The sequence below is a fragment of the Coffea arabica genome, chromosome 2e, assembly GCF_036785885.1.
Source record: "Coffea arabica cultivar ET-39 chromosome 2e, Coffea Arabica ET-39 HiFi, whole genome shotgun sequence".
NCBI lineage: Eukaryota > Viridiplantae > Streptophyta > Magnoliopsida > Gentianales > Rubiaceae > Coffea > Coffea arabica.
The window spans coordinates 68460637-68484042 of NC_092313.1; the positions used below are offsets into that span (position 1 = coordinate 68460637).

General features: G+C 33.4%; 2 protein-coding genes and 1 long non-coding RNA gene across 3 annotated transcripts; 1 reads left to right on the forward strand and 2 right to left on the reverse strand.

Annotated features, from left to right (window-relative positions):
- Positions 1–577: 577 nt before the first annotated feature.
- On the reverse strand, positions 578–2904 carry LOC113729379 (uncharacterized). Its single transcript, XM_027253682.2, has one exon. The coding sequence runs from the start codon at positions 2670–2672 to the stop codon at positions 753–755; it is 1920 nt and encodes a 639-aa protein (XP_027109483.1). The 5' UTR covers positions 2673–2904; the 3' UTR covers positions 578–752.
- A 6362-nt stretch (positions 2905–9266) lies between these two features.
- LOC140037359 (uncharacterized) lies at positions 9267–10827 on the reverse strand. Its single transcript, XR_011841288.1, has 2 exons — positions 10782–10827; positions 9267–9296 (listed from the first exon to the last, which is right to left on the reverse strand). It is a non-coding gene; the product is annotated as an uncharacterized lncRNA (long non-coding RNA).
- Positions 10828–18219: 7392 nt separating this feature from the next.
- LOC113729380 (GDSL esterase/lipase At5g03980-like) lies at positions 18220–19974 on the forward strand. The gene is made up of 5 exons (XM_027253683.2): positions 18220–18442; positions 18677–18889; positions 18988–19136; positions 19356–19629; positions 19751–19974. Exons 1-5 carry the CDS (start codon positions 18220–18222, stop codon positions 19972–19974), a joined length of 1083 nt encoding a protein of 360 aa, XP_027109484.1.
- Positions 19975–23406: the final 3432 nt, after the last annotated feature.

Consider the following 23406-nt stretch of genomic DNA (forward strand, 5'->3'; position numbering starts at 1 on the left):
GTTACTTGAGAGTTCCATTGTCTCACTTTTGTCCAGTAGAGTAACCATCTGGACCCTTTTCCGCCTTTTGGTTAATTTGCTATTTAGTATAATCTCAAATTGAGGACCTAGTGAAAATGCCAATCTCATGTGTTTATTAGTTTGATTATGAATTTATTAACACAACCACCATTAAGAGGGTCAAAATGAAGGCCTAAATGGCATGATGCTCTATGAGCAGCAAATGCTTTGTGGATGTAACCATTAAGAGGCAGAGCCTGTAAATTGCTAAATACATATATAAACAAGTAGGTGTATAGTTTCCTGATCGGCTGATCCTCGCAGACCTAAAACTGCAAAAGAACAACATAGCTCAGGACAGCAGACAAATGTGATATCCATCTGGACACCCTAGAGCAATGAAATAAGAAGCATATTCGCTTTGAACTTCACTCTGGGCTAATACCTGCAAGGCCAACCTGAATCATTTGATTCATTTGCTGAGTTTACTTCTACAATAATCAGAAGTTGACTTAACATATTGGAATGGACAAAGCATAAATTTGCAAAGCTTGCGTGCTTGTAAAAATCATCAGACTAGCGGTCAAAAACTTCATATCATAACTTGATATCAGCATCAAGGAACATGAGTAAATTCTTATCAAGAGCAGTTCGAAAGAAAACCAAACTTGGCACCATTTGGCTTATGATTATTTCTAGTTAGGACTAAATTCTTGATAGATAACTAATAATCCTCAAGATATAAAAAGATTTTAATGCCCTCGAGTGACATATGCAAGTAAAATTGCAGCAAAAACTGTTGTTGCAGAGGACATAATAGTCCAGAAGCTCTTCTTCTTGTGTGCCTCTGCCACAGAGTTCTCCAAGATTTCAACTTGCCTCTTCATGTCCTCTACTTTGTCCTCTCTGCTCTTGAAAGCATGCTTGATTGCTACCAATTCAGCCACATATGGTTCAATTTCTCCATTCATCTCCTTGTCACCAGTTATATTCATTTCACCATTAGGACAAACCAATTCAACAGTCCTCCTTAAAACTTTCAAAACCTGTTCAGATTTAGCATCTGCTACTTCTAGTTCAGCCTTCGTAGCATCCAACTCTTTGCGTGCAACAGTAAGCTCATTCTCAGCAGAAGCTATGTCCTTCTTCAACCTAATGCAACAGCTCTCCAAATTTTCTTTTTCAGCTTTGACGTAACCATTTTCAGCCTTCAAAATCTCAACCAATTCAACAGTTTCTTCAACATTTTTCTCCATTGCCACAATCTTCTGCTTCAAGCTTATACCATTCTCCCTCTCGTCAAGAAGTTCCATTCTAGCTTCATCCCTTTCAACCAAAACTCGCTTCAAGGAATCTTTGTAATTCCCAACTTCAGATTCCAAGCTATAAATTTTCTCCTTCTGAACCCTGCAGGACCCTTCCATTCCTGAAACCGCATCCCTCAATTCAGTCACATGTTTTTCCAATTCAAGAATCTCTTTTTCCTTCCTAATTTTAGCCCCAGCAATTTCTCTGTTCTCATTAACTATCTGCTCCATTTTCTGCTTAAGCTCATCCAATTGCTTCAACGCATCATCTAAATCCTTCTCCACCACACCATTCTCTTCAATCAATCCCAAAAGCCTCTTCTCCCTCTCACTCTTTTCTTTCACCAATTCATCAATCTCGCTCTCCATCTCCCTTTCCTTGTCCTCTCCTTCAATACACCTCTTCTCCAACTCGGCCACACATACGCGCAATCTTTCCTCCTCCTTCTGCATAGTCCCCACCGTCTCATTAAGTCCATTTACTACTTCCTGCAACTCACTTCTCTTCCTCATCTCCACTTTCCTCTCCTCTTCAATCCCTTCTTTTTCCTTTACAACCCCCTCAATCTCCTTCTTCATTTTCTCAATAGCCTTATTGACCTCAATCAAACTCTTCTCCACCAGCTCTTTATCCCTCATCACCCCCTCAATCTGTTTTTCTTTCTCCCGTTTTGCCCTCACCAATTTATCATACTCACCCCTTAACTTTTCAGCCTCTTCTTGGACAAGTTTCTCTCTTTTCTCAGCTTCAATCAACTTTCCCCCCAACTCACTTCCCTCTTTGATTTGAGCATCAAGTATAGCCCTCATTGCATCCCTTTCTACACAAACTCCGTTCGAGAAACTCCTCTCATTATCAATCTTAACCACAAGCTCATTAATTTTCTCATTCAGCAACTCGATTTCCCTCTCTTTTTCACCCGTCACCTTCTCAATCTCACTTTTCTCCCGCAAAATCTCCCCCATTTCTCTCTCAAAGCCCTTCATTTTCCTCTCAATCTCATCCCTCTCCCTCTCAATCACCTCCTCAGCCTGTTGAGCAACAAAAGCAAACACCACACTCCTCTCAACATCCAACTCCACCACCCCCTCACTCAACCGAGTCAACTCGGACCTCAACCTCTCCTTCTCCGAGTTAGACCGAGTTAGCTCGGATTCCAGAGACCCTTTTGACTGCACAAGCGCCTCCACCTCCCGTCGGCGCTCAACAGTCTCCTTCAGAAGCCTGGCATTGAGGGACTTCAAGCTCTCAAGCTTCTCAGAAGCATCATCCATGGCGGCAATGTTTGCAAACGCGGCAGATTCTTCGTGATGGGTTTTCTGGGTTTCTTTTTCTGAGTTGTGGGTCAGCTTCTTCTTGGCCATTAACCCTTTGCTGAACTCAACAGGGTTTTTGCTCTATCTGCAATTCAAATACTTATATACTATATCTTTGGGGCTAATTTTTCCCCTAAAAGAAAAAAAAATTGGGTGGTGCAATGCAAGGAATTGAAGATTGGGTTTTGGAGATTTGGGATGGAAGATGAGAGGTCTAGGGTTTTTCCAGGATAGTATTTTTCTGGCTCTGGAAATTGGGAAGCGGGATAATAAGAATGGTGACAAGTGGAGAAGGCGGATGGGAGAGAAAACAGAAAAAAAACAGAGGCAAAACAGCAGCGATAAAAAAGCCACAGATCTGTTGGGGTTACATCTGTCTTTCTATTGGGCTATTAAGAGACGTTGAGAGAACCAACCATTAACTCATTGCCACGTGGATTGCAGTATAGTGAATTGACTGAATTGTCCATCGGATGAGGTAAATGTGTGAGACGAGTACGGGATGGGTTGTTATGTTTTGAATTCAAATTTGGGTGGGCACTTGAATCGAGGCAACTTTTGCCCTTCGAAAAAAGGGATAATTTGAGAAACTGGTGAGATGTGTCATAATATCACTTACCTCCCTTAAAGTTTTTAAAATTCACTTACCACCCTTATCAACATGAAAAGACATCAAAGGTCACAAATTGACAACATTGCCCTTGTCCCTAACAACTATTTAAGCACAAAGCCAAAACAAAATAAAATTTTAAAACCAAAAAATATAAATTAAAAGAATAAATTGCTAGCTAATATTGATCCATATTTCTTTATATTGGAGTCGTGGTGAAATAGCAAAGGACGTAGATAAATTAAATTTAATCAAGCTTAACCACTTAGGAGCATTTTGGTAGGTAATTAATGCTTTAAAAAATTTCGTGCATTAAGTTGTATTAAAAACTAAAATAATCTCTTCATAAGTGTGAGTTTTTCAATGTTTATATTTTGCTTTTGTTCCATTAGGATTTCTTTTCTCTTTTTCCGCCACCCCCTTTTTTTTTTCCTTACCCTAAAGTGATCTTTTGAAGCCTTTTTATACGAAACAAGGGTGGCTAAATCCTCATATCAATGGTTCCTAAGAAAACCAGATTTTGCTGCAATTTTTAGAGCCATTAGATGGCTTTTATTCCAGAAAATTATTGATCAAATCCTAATGGATGAGGTGTCCTTGTACTGGGGCTTGGAGGGAACGAAAATGGAGCAAAAAATTGCATCCAAATTGCCAGCGCAACACTTGTACTTCATGCTGGTTTTTGTACTAGCTGAAAGGAGAAGAATGATTTTTTTTTTTTTTTTTTTTTTACAAAATCTGATTTAATTAATTTACCTTTTTCTTTTCTTTTCTTTTCTTCACTTTCCTACGAAACAAAACAAAACAAAACAATCAAATAAAAAGTGAATTCATTTAAACAACAATTTCTGCTTATTCTTTTTTTAAAAATAAAAGATAACGATTAAATGAATTGATAAAATTTTGGTGTCTACATTATGCATTAGGGTTTTTTTTCCCACCTTGAAACATGATATATGAGACCAATTTCGTCGTATATGGAGGAAAAGTTTCCTTACTTTTTTTTATCAGTTTAATTATTTGCAATTACTACACTTGTGTATTGTGTCATTGTCAGCAAACTCCTTTACTTTATTAAAGATTGGAATCAAATGAGACTAATTTGAGAAGTTACAGTGCAGTGTGTCCAAAATAAAAAATTTGGGATATAAAATGAGGATTAATTTAATTACAAGTTAGGGGTGCAATATGAGATTTAATGATTGGCTATATGAATGTAGATATTTAGTAATTATAATTTGATCATTGTGCTTGTTATGATATTTCTTATTTTTATTTTTTTTTCAAAAATTTTGGAAAACATTAATTGTCAAATTTGCATATCACCCGATCTATGGCCAATATGTTGTGACCGATGTAAAACAATGATATTCATGATTGTTACCATGATCGTGACGGCAAACCGTGGTTGGCATGCTTCAAATGCTATAGAGTTGAGAGATGCATGTTTGGAAATGGAATTTTTAATTTAGCTATATAAGATATATAAATATGCTGGAAAGAAGTCTGTGTTTAATGAGAAATTCGTTCGAGTAAAGATAGTAGACAAGCTTGGTAACTTATTTTCAAGATAACTTTTTCAAAGTTGCTCTAAATTGTGTTACTAAAAAACATTGTGGATGTTGTTTTGTTGCTCTCTCTCCCTTTCTCGCTTCTTTCTATTTGGTGAAACTTCTGCAACTAAACATACACCATGTCTTGTATGACTCAGAATATTTTGCTTTCATTTGATAAAATTTGCAATCCTGACATGGGTAGGAATTAAAACCCAAATCATTAGGAGGAGTCACAAGAGTTCAAACCGCTTGATCCACTGGTCATTCCTATTTTTGATTTAGTGCAATAGTAAAATAAAAAAACTCCTCTACCTGCCTTGTATAAATTCCAATAATTGAGAATCAAAATCTATACCACCTCCTCAATCATCTAGACCCATTAAGATGTGTCCTATCCTGTTGTACAATTTCGAGCACATCTAAACAGTAAACTTAAAACGTATTTAGCTTTTTGTATCCAAACTTAAGAAAAGATGTAGCATATAGCTAGTCATCAGCAAGTTAGTTCGTTCTTTCCGTAAGTTTTCTATGTACATGCAGATACGGGTCTTTGTGGGATTTGGGGCAGGGACGGTCATCAGAAAGACTGTCCCTGAACGGTCCCCTCACAAAACTGAAGAAGTGGTTATTATGCATCCACGTCGACAGGTAGAAAAAAGGCATCAAAACGACACCATTTAATTAGCAAGTTTCAAAAAAAATATTAATTTCAAAAACACCAACATAAACGGTGTTATATGGGAACAGAATTGTTAAAATATGAAATTTGAACTAAAAATTTGAATTCAAAACTGATTTTGAAAACAAACCCGGGAAAACCTTGACAAAAAAGAAGGTTTTCATTTTAGTTCTTTGAAGGTATAGTGGAAAGAGAAGAATGGTGAGAAATACCAATCTATCTCCAGAGAAGAGAGGGCAAAAATAGCAAATGCAGATTTGTGTACCAAATTAGGGTTAGAAAGTCTTGCTGTGGTGGGTTTTAAATGTTGATAATTTGGACCTCCACCCATAACTAGAACGGCAAGGGTACGAGCAAATATAAACACCAAAGCAATCATAGTATTTGCATCGACATCGCTTCCAAGAAGTGATCTAAACTGGAAAAGGCTATTGCAGTTGTAGCATACAATAATGGCCAAGACAGTTGACATTATAACAGGGTGAACAAATAGTTACAACAATGCGGCGGACATTGATGAAGGTAATGATGCTGATTATCATATGAATTGGATAGAAATTGTAGTGGTAGCAATGTTAGTAGAAACTAATATTTAAATGAAAAAGAAGTTATGCTCTATTTGTCCAGCGTGTCTGTTTGATTGTACACATTGTTACCCAAGAAGAACAGTGCATTCATTTGCTTGTACAAGTGAAAAATCATTGCTATCATAATGTTAATATATAAGTGTTGTTAATGGGATTAAATCTTGGATATGTAGATGTAAGATCAAAAATAGCAAATATATACATGTGGTGTTTATACACAACGTTAGAAAATATTCACAATGTGTTTCATGAGTATTACATTGAGTTTTGGTATATGTACAAGTATGTCTTGTTAGAGCACTATTTAGTCATCATGTTGCTATATGATAATTTTAAGAGTAACACACGTGGTTAGAATTATTATAATAATGGTTATGTTGTACATACTAGGGTATTCTGTTGCATAATCGGATTGAGAGACACCATAATTTGTACATTATAGTTGCCTCTTCTCTTACTTGTGCATTCTATGAAAAAATTTTATTATTCAGCAGTTTTTTTGTGATTCTATTATCTCTTTGTTCCTATATATGCCACATGTTTGGATATTCTTTGCTAGATAGTTTCTTTTGTAATGCATAACAATCATCTTTAGTTGCCTTTATGCAAGTTTGCTTATCTTTTGGAAAGATTCTTCCAATTATATATATTTAATATTATGGGTACAAAATTAAACTCTAATTGTTAGAATTTTCCCTTGTATGATTTGGCATATTAATTAGGTACGAGAAAAGTAGATCTGAACAGAAAGCAATAGTTTTTTTTTCGCTTATTCTTCTTGATGGCTGAAAATGTAGCATACACTAGTAGCTCTAGAGTAAAGCAGTTTTTGAGGAATGAATTATAGTCCTCATTTCTTCTGCATCCTATGTTGGTTTATTTGGGCTTATCTCTTTTGATTCTGGTCGGATTTAGGTTCTTAGGATGCTCAATTTCTTAATTGATAGTTTGGATTCAGTTGTCATGAGTCCTTAACTGCAATGTACTATAACTTATGTTAGAGTTTTGATTCTACATGGTCTAAGATAGCATGTACAAGGTATGCATGCAATTATACACTCTGTTATGGAATGTTTACATAATATTGATGAATTTATACACTCTAAACAAAAGAAATTCATGTAGTGGAATGCTTGAAATGGACAGAAGACGAGCCTTCACAAATTGGAATGGAGTTTGATATAGAAGACAAAGCGTATAACTTCGACAATAAAAATGGATTTGCCACGAAATTTAGTGTTCGATAGGACTACTTAAACAAAGACAAGGATGGAGTTACCACATGTTGGAGCTAAAGTTGGAGCATAACTATCTGTTGCTAAGATGGCTCTCTATTGCCGGCACTATCTTGGGCGAAAGAGAACAAAACAAGTTGTATGGAGTTCGGGTGTTAAGTTCAAAACTTTAAAGGCAGTGCTCCAGGCATTTGTAATTCTTCGGACAAATGTACTAGTTGATTTCAAAATTGAGACCATTTCCTGCATTCTTAGAATTTAGTTGATTTTAGCATTGTTACATCTATATTCAAAATTTTCACAAATTGTTATAATATATAAAAAAAATTGGACAGTGCCAATTGGTAGAGGTCAATTATTATTCAGCATGTTTGCTGTAACCATATAAATTACAGAGTAAACTATGTGAATGTTGGGCAATATTGCTATTATTCACTTTCCTGCCCACTGTTTATTTTTCGGATTGTTGATTAAATTAGCGAATCATGTCATGGATAGTATAATGCTATTTCAATAAGTTGTTAGATACAGTGCATGACATGTACAACTAAACAATAACTATGTGATATTCTATCCAGTGTTGATATGGGTCACAGACATGGTAATTGCATCACTGTTATGAGAAATTACAAATAGTTACCTATGTATTATAACTTATTGGTAAGCCATTACACCTTTGAGGAATGATTGTACTCAATGGCATACAACCTTTGCTAGTAATGATTTTCATAAGATATGTAAGAATCAGAAAGTGCCACATGACTATGAGTCAATAATAATTGAGATGTACAAGTAATAGTTGTATATAACATCTATGTCACTCAAACATACAAGCAATTGAAATTGAGTTACTACCTGTTACAAAATTAGAACACCCTCTAAAGAGATTTGGGGCAGGGATAGTTGTCAAATCAACTATCTGTGAACGGCATAACTCTCTCTGCACAAATTGTAAGTCCTCCTTAACTACTTGTACATCTTTACAACAGAGATGTGATATTTAGTTACTATTCATATGAGTCTCATATATAATATTTGTGTCTCTGTTGTTAAATTTTACAAGTAGTTTATATAAAGTTATACCTTGTTCAAAAAATATTATATCATTCAGAATAGTTGTTATTGACAACTGTTGGTGCCCAAGATCCCCATCAAAGATGGCTGTCAGTCCTCATCTTCCAATAGAATTTAAGAAATGTTGAGTCTAACCATATTTATAGTAGTAGAAAATATGCATAAGATATAACCATGAGTTAGCATGATGAACTAGAAATCGACTCATCGATAACAATCTGATGAGAATGGAGTTCGACCACTATGTATATGTTGGCCAAAGTTGTTGTTTGAGGCATCGGTAAATCAACCGTATAGAATTTAGAGAGAATTATAAAATTGTTACAAATTATTAAATATTATTCATATTCATATTGATTGAATTTGCAAATTGTAGAAAGTGGACAAGGAATGAATGTAACATTGTCTGAACTGATTGTAAGATAATGTCAACTATTTGTATAAGTACATAATAGATACGCGATTATTATGCATGAAACCCACAGAAACAGCTGCTAAATTTATCACACTTATATTATGAATTTGTACAAGCAATTAATAAGGAGTTACAACTTGTTTAGGTAATGTTACAATGATCAGAAACAATTTATTTCATTTTAAATTAGGAATCCTAAATTGCTTGACTCCAGATGCTCCCTCATCTATGCCTTCATCATCGTTTTCATGGGAATCATCTTCTTCGGCATCTTTGTCATCATCCCTTTCTTTTTCACATTCATATTCAGAATTTTTGTCGTTTGATTTTAGATTTGCAACCTTTGTTTCCTGTAGTGATTTTTTCCCTTTGTTCGTTGATTTGGGCTTGTTGGATGATGCTTTGGCCTTGGTATGCAAAGTATCTTCAATCTTTAGAATCCTCTATGACATTTGGTAGCCAAATTAAACAACTCCTAAGCTAGCATTTCTCCAATCTCGATCTCCTTCATGTCATCTGTAACAATTTTGGACCAAAAAAAAAAATTTGTTTAATTGCTTAAGATTTTTACCCAGCATTCATAATACATTATAAAATCATGATAAGTACATTTAACCTAATACATACATATTAGAACCTACATTTATCCAATCAATTTTAATCCCATAGATTGGTACTATAGAAATACGTACTACTTTACAAACATGGGATAACAAATTATCAATTTAATAGTGTGTACACTTTTCTCTTTCTTTTATTTATTTCCCTTCCACTGTAAATCCCGCCGACCTTACTTTAACATGATTATGTTAATTGATTATTAAGTTACAATTGAATGAAAGTGTTTGTCTAGTGTCACTATTTATTCACCGATAATAATAATTATCCAACATGATGTACAGATCTTGCAACCATTTTCTACAACTAAGTAAGGCACAATAAACACTATGCACACTTAGTCTAACACATATAAATTAAAATCTATACTTGTACCAATTGACTTTTAAACAATCCACTTCAACTACTAGACTGCTATTGTATGAACAGGTACCAACTTTCAAACACAAGATAACAACCACTATTAATGTTCAATATGTCCACTTTCCTCCCTGCCTTCCTTTTATTTTTTTTTCCTTCAATGTGACCTTTCTTTAACATTATTATGTTAATTGATTACTAATTTACAATTACATGAATATATTTTTCACTATCACTATGTATTCACAAAAAGTAACAGGTGTCCAACATAATGTACGGACACACTACTAATAAAACATCTCGTAACTCTTTTATTACACTAAGTGGGTCACATTCAACAATATGTACATTCGACCTAACACATACAAATTGACATTTATATTCATACCAATCAAGTTTGAAATAATTTATTTCACCTACTACACTGCTATAGTATGATTGACTATTAATTTTCAAATATGAGGTACTACCCATTGATGTCTAATAGTGTATGCACTTTCCTCCCTCTTTTAGCTTTTATGCATAGTTGGTAGGCCATCTTGTAATCTATCATAATTTTTTCACTTTTTTTACCTTTACTCTTAATGTATACCTCGTACTACTTCAACGTAATCGGTCATAAACACCCAATAATACTATGCACATCATAAGGCGTTCCTGCTTATCCACCCATACAGAACAAAAAAAAAATTTGACTTCAAAATTTCCTTGTTATTTTATCAACCTAAAATCTCCCGTACCTATTTAGTTCATATAATGATTACACTATTGCTATTAATGCAAGAGTTACGACCCCTGTTTATCCCCTCCTAACAACTCCTTCTACTAATTGGTTTGGAAGTTCTCCTTTTCTTTTTTGCAAACACTTGGTGTGCAAAATTTATCTCTACTTTACTCTCCCATATGGGCCATGAACAGATCTGATTTCTAACATACATAGGGTTTCCACAATCATGATATAAAATCATGGGATGCCATTCACGAAACAATGAAAATTATGTCATTGGCTTGCAATATTGTTACCTGTAGGGTTTACGTAGATGCGATTGGGTGTCATTGCTTCGGACTCCGTCATCTTTAGCTTCATTGTTTGGTCCTAACTTTCCTCAAGTCTTTATAGATATTAGGCCTCCAAGACTTTCTCCTTCAATAGGTAGTTCTTCCTTTTCCTAAGTATATTTTGACTGCTCTTCTTCCTTCCCTTGTCTACCACTTTCCTACTCACTGATTGTATTTTGCTTCAGTTCTAAAGTTGTGGATGAATATTGACAACATTTTGGAGGGAGACTAAAAAGAGTTTTTTGTTTGAAGAATTGAAATGAATAGTCATAACGAGTCAATTTGGGCGGGAATTTGTGGAATAGAGTTTCAATGGTTGGTAACGGAGGCGTTAGGCTCACACATGTTTTTTAGTAATTTTTTCCCTACTCACTAATCAAAACGACTCTGTTTTGAACCTTGTCAACGTGGATTGATGTTGGCCACTTCTTCAGTTTTGTGAGGGGACCGTTCAGGGACGGTCTTTCTGATGACCGTCCTTGCCCCAAATCCGTCTTTGTGATTTGTAGCAATTGTGGGGTTCATGGTGCATTCCGTGTGAGGTGGAATGAGAAAGGTGGCAAATTTTGGGTATCTCATGGTATCGTGATTCAGTTTAGAAGTCTGCAGGTAAAAATGCTGCCGAAGAATAAAGTGATCACAAATTGATTACAGTTGGAAAATGGAGACTGATGTACTACTACAAAGAGCATCGTGTTGATGATATATATATATATATATATATACACACACATGTATGTATGTATAGATATAGTGAACGATGTCTTGAAGACATTTTAACTTGATTTTGACGTTGAAGAGTCAGTATTTTAACTCCAAGAAGACTTGATATCACTCCAAGAAATTATGGAAAACTATAAAATTACTCTACTTATTGACCAAAATTTAAAAATAAAAATTACTCTACTTATTCTACAATAACACATCCCAAAAACATTCCAAAACACTCTCAATACAAATAATTTCAAATACACCTAACCAAATGTATATATATATATATATATATATATATATATATATATATATATATATATATATATAACAAAAGCTAAAAAAAATCAAATACAGCTAACGAAAAAAAATAAAAAAATAACAAATTCTATTACCTCTTTCTTCTTTTACTTACCATCCGCCACCACCATCACCCCTTCTCCTCCTCCATCACTGCCACCGCCCTTGCCCCTCCCTCCTCCTCTCTATATTAGAGGACAAAGGGACAGTGGAGGAGCCAGGATTGGCAGGGCGATGGCGGGTGGTGGTGAAAAATTAATAAAATTTAAAAATAGTTCAAAATACATTCCAAAAAACACTAAATCCATGTCAACCATCTACACTGAATAGTAGTTTTTAAAATACACTGCTATAGAACGGTATATAAAAAATTATCCACAAAGCTCCCGGAACTAAATTCACCATTCCTTTCTCTTTTTTAACATTGCAAAGTCAACAAAAGCCATAGTTACATGTGCAACAAATACTCTAGCTACAAAGAATGGTGAACAAAAGCCATAGTTACCATTCTCTTCTTTTAAAATGATCCACAAAGCTCCCGGAACCAAATTCACCATTCTTTTCTCTTTTTTAACATTGCAAAGTGAATAAAAGCCATAGTTACATGTGCAACAAATACTCTAGCTACAAAGGAAAAAGCAGAAAAATCACAAACTCTGTCAACATATTGCTCTTACTGTAGGTGTTGTCGATCAAAATCATATAGAAGAACCAATTTATGTGATATATATTAATTTGGTAAGCAAAGGATCTATGTGCACATTCTGTGCACACTATAACGTTTAAAAATCCAAAAAGGGGAGACTGACTTTCTGTGAAGTTTTCTTGCTTATAGTAACATTCTTAATTTTCTTTTTTTTTTCAATAATAATTTTGCCCTTCTCACGTGAGTTCACAAGACATTTTCCATTGATCATGAACGGTAATTTTGCAATAGAATTTAACGAGATCCACGGGTATATTGAGCTATTTATTAGTACATTGAGGATCCTTAATATTTTTTTAGACATTTATTAATCTTCAAGGATGGTGAAACATCAGAATCGACCAATATTCATGAGAACAAGTGAGGTTTTAGTATGTTGAGGATCCTTAATATATTTTTAGACATTATTAATCCTCAAGGATGATAAAACATTAGAATCGACTAATAGTCATGAGAGCAAGTGAGAAAAAATCAATGTTAAGGAGTATCGTTTAAAACACACTTTACATTGAATGGGTTTATTGTCATTAATATTGGGCCCTATTAGACACGTATTTTCATTAATCAAACTGTGATGGTGTTAATTTGCGGTAAATGATTGTGACAAAAAATTTCTTCAAGAACGCAAAATTGTAGGTCACGACGAAAATTCTTCAATTGTTGTCAAACAATGGCTATATCATGTTGCAAAGTTTTAAACGGTTTAGAATTGTATTAAGACCACGGTAAATAGTAAATAAAATTTGTTATAATTATTTCTAAAAATTCCAAAATCATGATATGTCTGTGCCAAAGAACAATTGTCACCGAATAAATATAAAGCATTGGCCACAATAGTATCTATATCTATATGTATTGCAGAGTGGGTTTTTAGGAAAGAGCCTCTCAATAGTTTCCAAACTTCTCATTTTTTTTTCTAGATTTTTGTATTTATTTTAATACATAAAAAGTAGTGGGTTATAACCAACCCTATCACTAGTCAAATTTAAAATTTAAAACTTTCCCACTATCTACTTCATAAACCGTTTATAATTTGTTATTTATACTTTAAATTCTTTTTAGTCCTTAATTAAAGACAAATGCTCATTCGTATGCTATTTTAATACAATTTTACATTTTTATAATTAAGAAATATTTATCACTAAACTAATCCTATAACCACCCCTACAAATGAGATTTCCAAATTACAATCATGTTTCAAAAAAATCACAAATGTGCAACTAAATGTAAAGTTGAGGGGGTAAAGTGCAACTAAATGTAAAGTTAAGGGGCTTCCTATATTTAACCCTAAAAAAATCGCAAGAACGGAACAATTTTTTTTTTGCCCTTTAGGATGGCCGGACATCCATGTGCAGTGACCAAAAAACTTTCCCTTTCTTAAAGAACGTAAGATTGCCAATTTATTTATTTTTTAAAAAGGAATAGGGCTGTTTCAAATCCAAAAAAAAAAGAAACAAACCCAGGTTCCTCCATTGTTATGATTTTTTTCACCATTATTCTAAGAAATTTGCTAAATTGAGTTCTTTAGGGCAAAGAATGAGATGTGTGACCAGTCCCTTTTTTTTTAATTTGCGTGACCAGCCTATTCTTTACAAAAGTTTAAATTTTTTAAAAAGTATACAAAAATTAGGGGAGATAATATTAGGAGTTTATAGTAAATTTACCACACTTCTGGTGTGGTTTTCGCCTGTCCAATATCATGAAAGAATAGAATAAGCCATTATCAATTATTACACGCTAAGTAGAATTTAGAAGCATACAACATGATCAAGAAACAGTAGAACCAATTAGGACTAGATTTTGACCCAACCCTATCACCAGTCAAATTTAAAATTTAAAACTTTCCCACTATCTACTTCATAAACCGTTTATAATTTCTTATTTATACTTTAAATCCTTTTACTCCTTAATTAAAGACAAATGCTCATTCATATGCTATTTTAATACAATTTTACATTTTATAATTAAGAAATATTTATCACTAAACTAATCCTATAACCACCCCTACAAATGAGATTTCCAAATTACAATCACGTCACAAATGTGCAACTAAATGTAAAGTTGAGGGGGTAAAGTGTAACTAAATGTAAAGTTAAGGGGCTTACTATATTTAACCCTAAAAAAAATTGCAAGAACGGAACAATTGTTTTTTTTTGCCCTTTAGGATGGCCGGACATCCATGTGTAGTGACCAAAAAATTTTCCCTTTCTTAATGAACGTAAGATGGCCAGTTTATTTATTTTTTAAAAAGGGATAGGGCTGTTTCAGATCCAAAAAAAAAAAAAAGAAACAAACCCAGGTTCCTCCATTGTTATGATTTTTTTCACCATTATTCTAAGAAATTTGCTAAATTGAGTTCTTTAGGGCAAAGAATGAGATGTGTGACTAGTCCCTTTTTTTTTTCTTATTTGCATGACTAGCCTATTGTTGCCAAAAGTTTAAATTTTTTAAAAAGCATACAAAAATTAGGGGAGATAATATTAGGAGTTTATAGTAAATTTACCACACTTCTGGTGTGATTTTCGCCTGTCCAATACCACGAAAGAATAGAATAAATCATTATCAATTATTACACGCTAAGTAGAATTTGGAAGCATACAACATGATCAAGAAACAGTAGAACCAATTAGGACTAGATTTTGACCCCAAAAAAATTAGAACTAGATGCCACTGGCATGTTGCCGTAACTTGCAATGCCAATTCGGACTATTTAGCATTTTTTTTTTGCAAGGAATTAGGACACGGTAAAGCTTATTTAGGCAAACTTTACCGCATCGGTGATTTGAATATACTTTCAAATTATTGAATATACTACAAATTCTATAAACACGCTCGCATTTTCCCCACGTTTCCCACTCCAATTAAGAGTCCTCCAATTTAAGAAATGTTTATCTCTTAACTAATCCTACAACCGCTCCTAAAAATCCTATAATTATGCTCACGTTTTCCCTACATTTCCCCCACTTTTCCACTCCAATTAAGAGTCCTCCAATTTAAGAATTCCACTCCAATTAAAAGTCCTCCAAAACATAGCATCCTCATTCAATTTTCTTGCGTGCTCACTCCAATTAAGAGAACTTTCTTGCGTTTTCCCCAAGAACTTATTATCTCCTTCAACTTTTTTATGGTATCCATCTTAGCTCTTAACCTAATTTCACTATGGAACATGCCCGCTTACAAGCATTTCAATGACAGCTAAATTTCAAACTCGCAAGATTGCAAAGGAGGGAACATTTGTTTAGATAACGAAACGTACACCGCAATGATTCCACACAGCAGTTCGAAAAGTTTCAGCAACTTTGCGTTGACGAAAGAGAAATCTCACATCAAATTCGAACGACAAAATCCCAACTACACCGATTAAAACGTCGTTCGCATCAAATTAGAAATTCCGGTACTGTTTATTCTTTAAACATTTGCATTTCCATTGTTTTTCAAATATTATTCTCAATAATGTAATATTTTCGATTGATTATTGCTGTTATTGTCTTTCGACTTTAAATAGAAGTGAAATGTTAGGTAATTGGTCATCGTTTTAGACTCATTTTCTCATGATTCAATAACAACTTATTATGCCATAGTAAACATAAAAATTTATTTTATAGTCAGAGCAATAGATGTCCATCACTGTTTTTATGTCATCTTTTTTCCCTATGACACAAGTATTGGTATTTGACTTTTAATAGAACCAAATTCCCTCTAGATACAAAAATGATGGAATTTGATATGAGAAATTTCTTACGATAGAAAATTTACATTTTCAGATTGTTTGCGACTTAGTTAGGATTCTTGGAGTTCGATAATTATGTATAGTATTTGATATTGTCATGATGACAGTTTGCGTACCTTTAGGCCAAAAGAGTTAATGTTTCTTATCACAAAAAGATTGTCATTATCTGATTCTTTGTCACTTTGGTCTACATTGATTGTAATGATGTGGTCGACACTGTTGTTAGGTAATTAATTTCGTGTACTTTTAATTTCAACATATTTTTCTGTATTGTATATAACATTTTATTTGTCAAACAGATACAATGCTAACATACAAATAAGAGATTCCAATGGTAACATACATCTTAATCTACAAGACAGACATGCACGATTCGTATTTAGTTGTGATGTTTCGTATCTCAGAGAATTACAAAGGAAGGTATAATTTCTTGATATATATATTTTTTATAATGTTATTTATAAACTATGTAAAAAAATATACTAATTTTGAATTTCGTACGTACTTAATTTTCAGGAAAATAGTGATATGTTGTTCAACCAACGAATCAATTCATGCAAAGATCGTGCATTTTCATTTGTAGCACGCACTTCACAAAATTCAATAGAATTAATTAAATCACCAATTTTGGCTTTCGTACTAAAAATTGATTGGTGTGAAGAGTGTTCACAACTTCATGCAAGATTATTAAATCGAATGCATAATATTTGGAAGTATTTCATTTTAACAACATTCAATTACATTCATTTTTATTCATATATCATTCATTTTCTAATATAAATTTTTATTATTTTTTCAGAATCTATCTTCCGAAAAAAGGCAGTTCTTGAATGATATACACATTCTATCATATTTCAAACTATTGTTGGGCAGATATTACATTTTAATTGTGTTGGTACAATTTTTTAACCTTTTTATTAACCATTTTATTTTCATTTTTTCCAATAATGTCAGTACCGTGCGTAGCATGGGTATTCACACTAGTAATGAAGTAAAACTCCTCTAGTTTCAATGGTGTGCTTAAGAAATTAAAGGGTTAGCTCTTTTTCAGATTTTTTGTGTTGGTCTTAATGTTTCAGTTATGAATGGACAAAAATGCCATTTAAATCTAACTGGATTTAATTCTAAAGTCACCGGGAGTTCTTAAAGTATACAGTTTTAATTATTCAAGGATCAATCAAAAACAAAATTTAAATGAGGGGTTAAAAGTAAACAATGGCAATAATTTAGAGGTTCCACAAATTTTTTACCCAACAATTTAGAATGGTTCTACGTGATTAACAATATATATATTTACAATAGTTTGAATCCAAAAAACATTTGGATTTCTAGTTCCACAGAAATTAGTTTTATTTCTCATATACACCAGATCCCAACAATACTAGGAGAGATTTATGATCTCATCCTGAAAGAAATTGGATTTTGTCGCTCAGCAAACATACTAGGAGATTGGTACTCTAATTCTAAAGTGAATAGAATCCTATTGGTGCCTATATATTCAGCACTATCAATCATGGGAACTTTATACATCAACAATTCAAATCGTATTTTTTCCTTGTTATACATACTAGTATAACAAGGAAATTGGTATACATACTAGTATAACAATTCTAATCCTAGTATTTTTTCCTTGTCAAACATACTAGTATAACAAGGAAATTGTTATACATACTAGCATAACAATTCTAATCCTAGTATTTTTCCTTGTCAAACATACTAGGAGATTGGTACTCTAATCCTAAAGTGAATGGAATTCTATTGGTGCCTATATATTCAGCACTATCAATCATAGGAACTTTATACATCAACAATTCAAATCGTGTTTTTTTCTTGTTATCTTCTAAGAAACAATGGCTACGAGGGGTCAACATATCTCCATTATTTGTCTCAGTTTCTTCTTAATTCTTCTTCTTTTACATCCTCATGCTTGCACTGCAAGAAAATTCAGAGGTACCATGGCCGGTTTTATGAATGTTGAAAAAGCAGGTGAACTGGGAAGGCTGTATCACCTTGACAAGATATATCAGCTCGGTGACTCAATTTCTGATACTGGAAACCTTGTTTTAGAGAGTCCCCATGGCAGTGGTTTCTTGTTCACTAGACCCCCTTATGGCGAGACAACGTTTGGAAAACCTACTGGTCGATGTTCTAATGGGCTCCTCATGGTTGACTATTTCGGTATGCACCAAAATTAATCCCAAACTACTTTTTATTATTACTTTTTTTTTTTTTGTAGTTGAGAATTTTCTCGCAATTTGCAAAAAAGTTTTTCAAACAAGGCAGAATTCCAATTAATTCTTTTGAGGAAAAACTAGGCCTAATTTTTCTTGTAGAACGTCCGTATTTTGGTTCTTTTTTTTTTAATACTCCTAATCGTATTAGCAACTAAGATTGTTGAACTTTGTTTAACAGCAACAGCATTTGGTCTTCCATACCTCGAACCTTACAAGAAAGCTCATGCAAACTTCAAACATGGGGTAAACTTTGCTGTTGCTGGAGCTACTGCTCTATCAGAAGAGGCATTGAAAGCTAAAAACATTACAAATCCAGCAACCAATAGTTCCCTTAGCGTGCAATTGGAATGGATGGCTTCCCACTTCAACTCCACTTGTCACACCAAAGAAGGTTAGCAAATTAATTTAACTTTTTAGCACAGATCAAGAATATATTAAGGTAACAATTATTGATTATCCTATTTCTTTTTTTGTTAATCTAAACCCTAGGATGTTGGAAAATGCTCAGACATGCCCTTTTCTTTGTTGGTGAGATTGGAGGCAATGACTATAACTATGGCTTCGTTCAAAGAAAAACCTTGGACGAGTTAACTGGTTTAGTGCCAGATGTTGTCCAAAGTATTACAGATGCTGTTCGGGTGAGTGCTCTCTCTGTTTTTGATTTAATTTCCTTGTTAATTTAATTTCAAGTATGTTTAATTTCTCAAAACTGCTTTTTTTTTTAAAAAAAAAAATTTCTCAAATTCCTTTTTTTTGCAACTGTTCAAAAATGGCATTTTTCATTAGGGGTTTGTTTATATGTACAAATAAAAATTTAACAATCTTATTTTCATCTTGCTAATTTTTGCTATTTTCAGAGAGTCATTGGTTTTGGGGCAAGACGAGTTATTATCCCTGGTAACTTCCCAATTGGTTGTCTACCAATTTATCTCAGTAGCTTCCACACCAATAACTCAGCAGCATATGATGAAAAACACTGTCTCAAGGACTTAAACAACTTCGCTGAAATTCACAATGAAGTTCTAAAAGCATCAATCAACGTGTTGAAGAAAAAATATCCCTATGTCGACATTGTCTATGGTGACTACTACAACGCCTACTTGTGGCTCCTGTCTCATGCCAAGCGTCTACGTAAGTTAATTTGTTACCATACCATCATTTTGCCGAAATTTTTTTTAAGTATATATACGTACTAAATTAATTATCTAGCTTAATCCCACAACTTAAAATTTTTGGTTGAAAATTCTTGCAGGATTTGATAGAAATTCTTTACAAAAGGCTTGTTGTGGAAGTGGATCAGGGCCATACAATTTTGATCCTCAAAAGATGTGTGGGGCTGAAGGAGTTTCTGCATGTCCTAACCCTGATAAATACATAAGCTGGGATGGAATTCATTCAACACAACGATCATATAAGTACATTGCAGGATATTTGTTGCGCTCCATCTTGCCTCAAATGAGGATGTTTCATCTTTGAGTTGGAGATCATGTTATAGTTTCTGCTAGCTAGTTATCGTTTCAATTCGGCCCGCAGGGGTTCCTTTTCTTTCTGATTCTTTATTTGTTTATTCGATGGTATAACACATTCCATCTTTTTACTTTCCATTGACGTTTCTATTGTTATCAATAACATTTTTACTTAGATTCAAATTGAAAAGAAGTACTTTGCATTAATCCAGTAGTACTTGGTACTTCAAAGTTTGCTTTTCAGTTTCATTTTGTTGTAGAAAACAGTTCTCTTGGTCTTTTATCGAGGGGGAAATGGGGAATAGTTTGATTTTAGCCTTAATCTATTTCATGTCTAATTTCTGTGCTCTGCCATGGTTGACATATAGAACTTACGGCCTGCATCTGAATTTGCCTTGGTTATTGTTAAAGCTGAACTGGTTTTTGCTTCTAGCTATTTGTATCCAAGGAACTTCGGAGAAAAAATGTGTTTGTCCTAGTGTCTTGGTTCAAAAGTTTTTGGGATAATTTCAAAAACCTCTCTTGAGGTTTTTGGCAATTACATTTAGCTCCTTCGAGGTTTTAAAAATTACATATACCTTTCTTGTCATTTAAAATGGCAATACTACCTTAAATATTTTAATGAAATTCCCTTGTTGGTATGCTTATACTTAGAATTACTTTTAAAATAATTTTTTCGTTCTTAAACCTTTTTTTTTAAATTTTTGCCAATAAAACTGTAGAATTACCACTATTACCTCTAATTTTTATTGTAACTAAATGTCGAACTAGTGATTTTTTTGATGAGTTAACTTTATATGCAATCCAATATTTTTGTTAATATTTGTTTTCTATTTTTTGGTATTAAAATTAATAATAAATAAAAAAGAAATGGCCCAAAAACACTATTAAATTGTGATAATTCCACTACTCGAAAAATTTATAAATTCTAAAATGAATTGTTTCAACATTTTCTTTTCTATGTTATAAATCTAAATCCATAACAAAATACCATTAAAAGTATCCTATCAGAGTAATAAAATTATTATTATAGCAATTTATCAAATAATAGATATGGACATGAAAATTTGACACCTTTTCCTTGTAATTATATTATATAATCTTATAATTGTATGGGAAAGTAAATTAAAACTCATTATACAAGGGCATTTTTGGGTATTCATTTAAAAATTTGACCAAGTTAATATTATTTTAAAGTTTTGTTACTAAAACTATCAAATCAAAGGAGGTAGATGTAATTTTTTAAATCTCTATAGAGCTCAGTGAAATTGTCAGAAACCTCAGGGGAGGTTTCTGAAATTATCCCAAAGTTATATGTACTGAATCGATCCATAGGTAGGAAAAAACTATGGATGATAAAAAAGAACTTGCAAATTTTCTGCAGTAATTAATTCTAACTCAGCCACTATCATAACTAATTATAACCAGGCCGTAGGCTCTATTCTTGTTTTTTTTTGATAAGAAAACAAACGGAAAAATTTTATTACTGAGATTGCTGGAAATCGTCCAGCACGATTTGCTTGACAAAATTTGGAGGAGCATTCCAAAGAGATTCATAAAGGTTGGCATAATTTGCTCGGTTGGCTGAGATATGCGCAACCTTGTTTGCCTCCCTTGGTATCCATTTGACATCACTACAAAGTTGATCTAGTAAGGCTAAGCGTATATCCTCAAGAATCAAGCCTAAGTCAGACAGGATGTCTTCCTTATCAAGAATGAGTTTGATAATCGAAGCTGCATCTCCCTCCAAAATAAAACTTGGGATCATTAGATTTCTTGCCAAGTAGATGCTTCCCTAGCAGCATGGGCTTCCGCTATTTCTGCGCTCACCGAACCAACGAATTTCTTTGCAAGGCCAGCTATAAAAGAGCCTTCATGGTCCTGGACCACTGCCCCCAATGCCAAAGGTTCTTTGAGCTTTAGTAAAGCCACTTTGACTAGAGATTCCTTTTCTATCAAAATAGAGAGGGGGTAATAATCCTCCTTTTTTAAAAAAAAAAAAAAAAAACGGGAGGTCATGAAGCCAATACGTTCTACTTACAATCCCTCATGTTTTAGCACCCAACTCAAGAAATTATCACTCCAAGAAAGACTTGAGATCACTCCAAGAAATTATGGGAAATATGGGAAAGTATAAAAATTACTCTACTTATTGACCAAAAAAAAAATAAAAATTACTCTACCTTTTTTTTTTTTTTGTTTATTGTCACCATCTATACCTGTTCCTAGGATCACGGGGAACTGACGGGATTGAACCACCATCCGATCATACAGGTGCAAGAGGCACTCATATGGATCTAAAAGAAGTAAAGTTTGAACCCTTGATCTTTCATCTCACAAAGATATGTGGTGGGCAACTACTCTAGAGCTAGTTGGTTATAAAAATTACTCTACTTGAATTAGTGAGTTTTTGAAAGACAAGTTTATTTTTTCAGAGTCTACAATAACACATTCCAAAAACACTCTAAATACAAATAATCTCAAATACACCAAACAATTATATATATATATATATATATATATATATATATATATATATATATATATATATATATATATATATATACATGACAACAGCTAAAACAAATCAAATACAGCTAACGAAAAAAATAAAAAATATAACAAATTCTGTTATCTCTTTCTTCTTTTACTCACCACCCACCACCACCATCACCCCTTCTTCTCCTCCATCACCATCACCACCCTTGCCCCTTGCTCCTCTAGTAGAGGACCGAGGGACACTGGAAGTGGGAGGATTGGCGGGCGGTGGCGATGGCGGATGGTGGAGAAAAATTAATAAAATTTTAAAAATATCTTAATAAAATTTTAAATTTTAAAAATACTCCAATAGACTTTCCAAAAAGCACTTAATCCATATAAACCATCTACACTGACAAGTAGTTTTTAAAATACATTGCTATAGAATGGTATATAAAAAATGATCCACAAAGCTCCCGGGACCAAATTCACCATTCATTTCTCTTTTTTAACATTACAAAGTGAACAGAAGCCATAGTTACATATGCAACAAATACTCTAGCTACAAAGGATAAAAGAGAAAAATCACAAACTCTGTCGACATATTGCTCTCGCTGTAGGTGTTGTCGATCAAAATCAAATAGAACCAATATATGTGATATATTAATGTGGCAAGGAGAGTATCTATAACGTTTAAAAATCCCAAAAGGGGAGACTGACTTTCTATAGGCGTTTTCTTGCTTATAGTAACATTCTTAATTTTCTTTTTTCATAATAAATTTTGCCTTTCTCACGTGAGTTCACAAGACATTTTCCATTTATCATGAACGGTAATTTTGCAATAGAAATTAATGAGATCCACGGGTATATTGAGCAATTCATTAGTACATTGAGGATCCTTAATGTTTTTTAGACATTATTAATCCTCAAGGATGGTGAAACATCAGAATCAACTAATATTCAT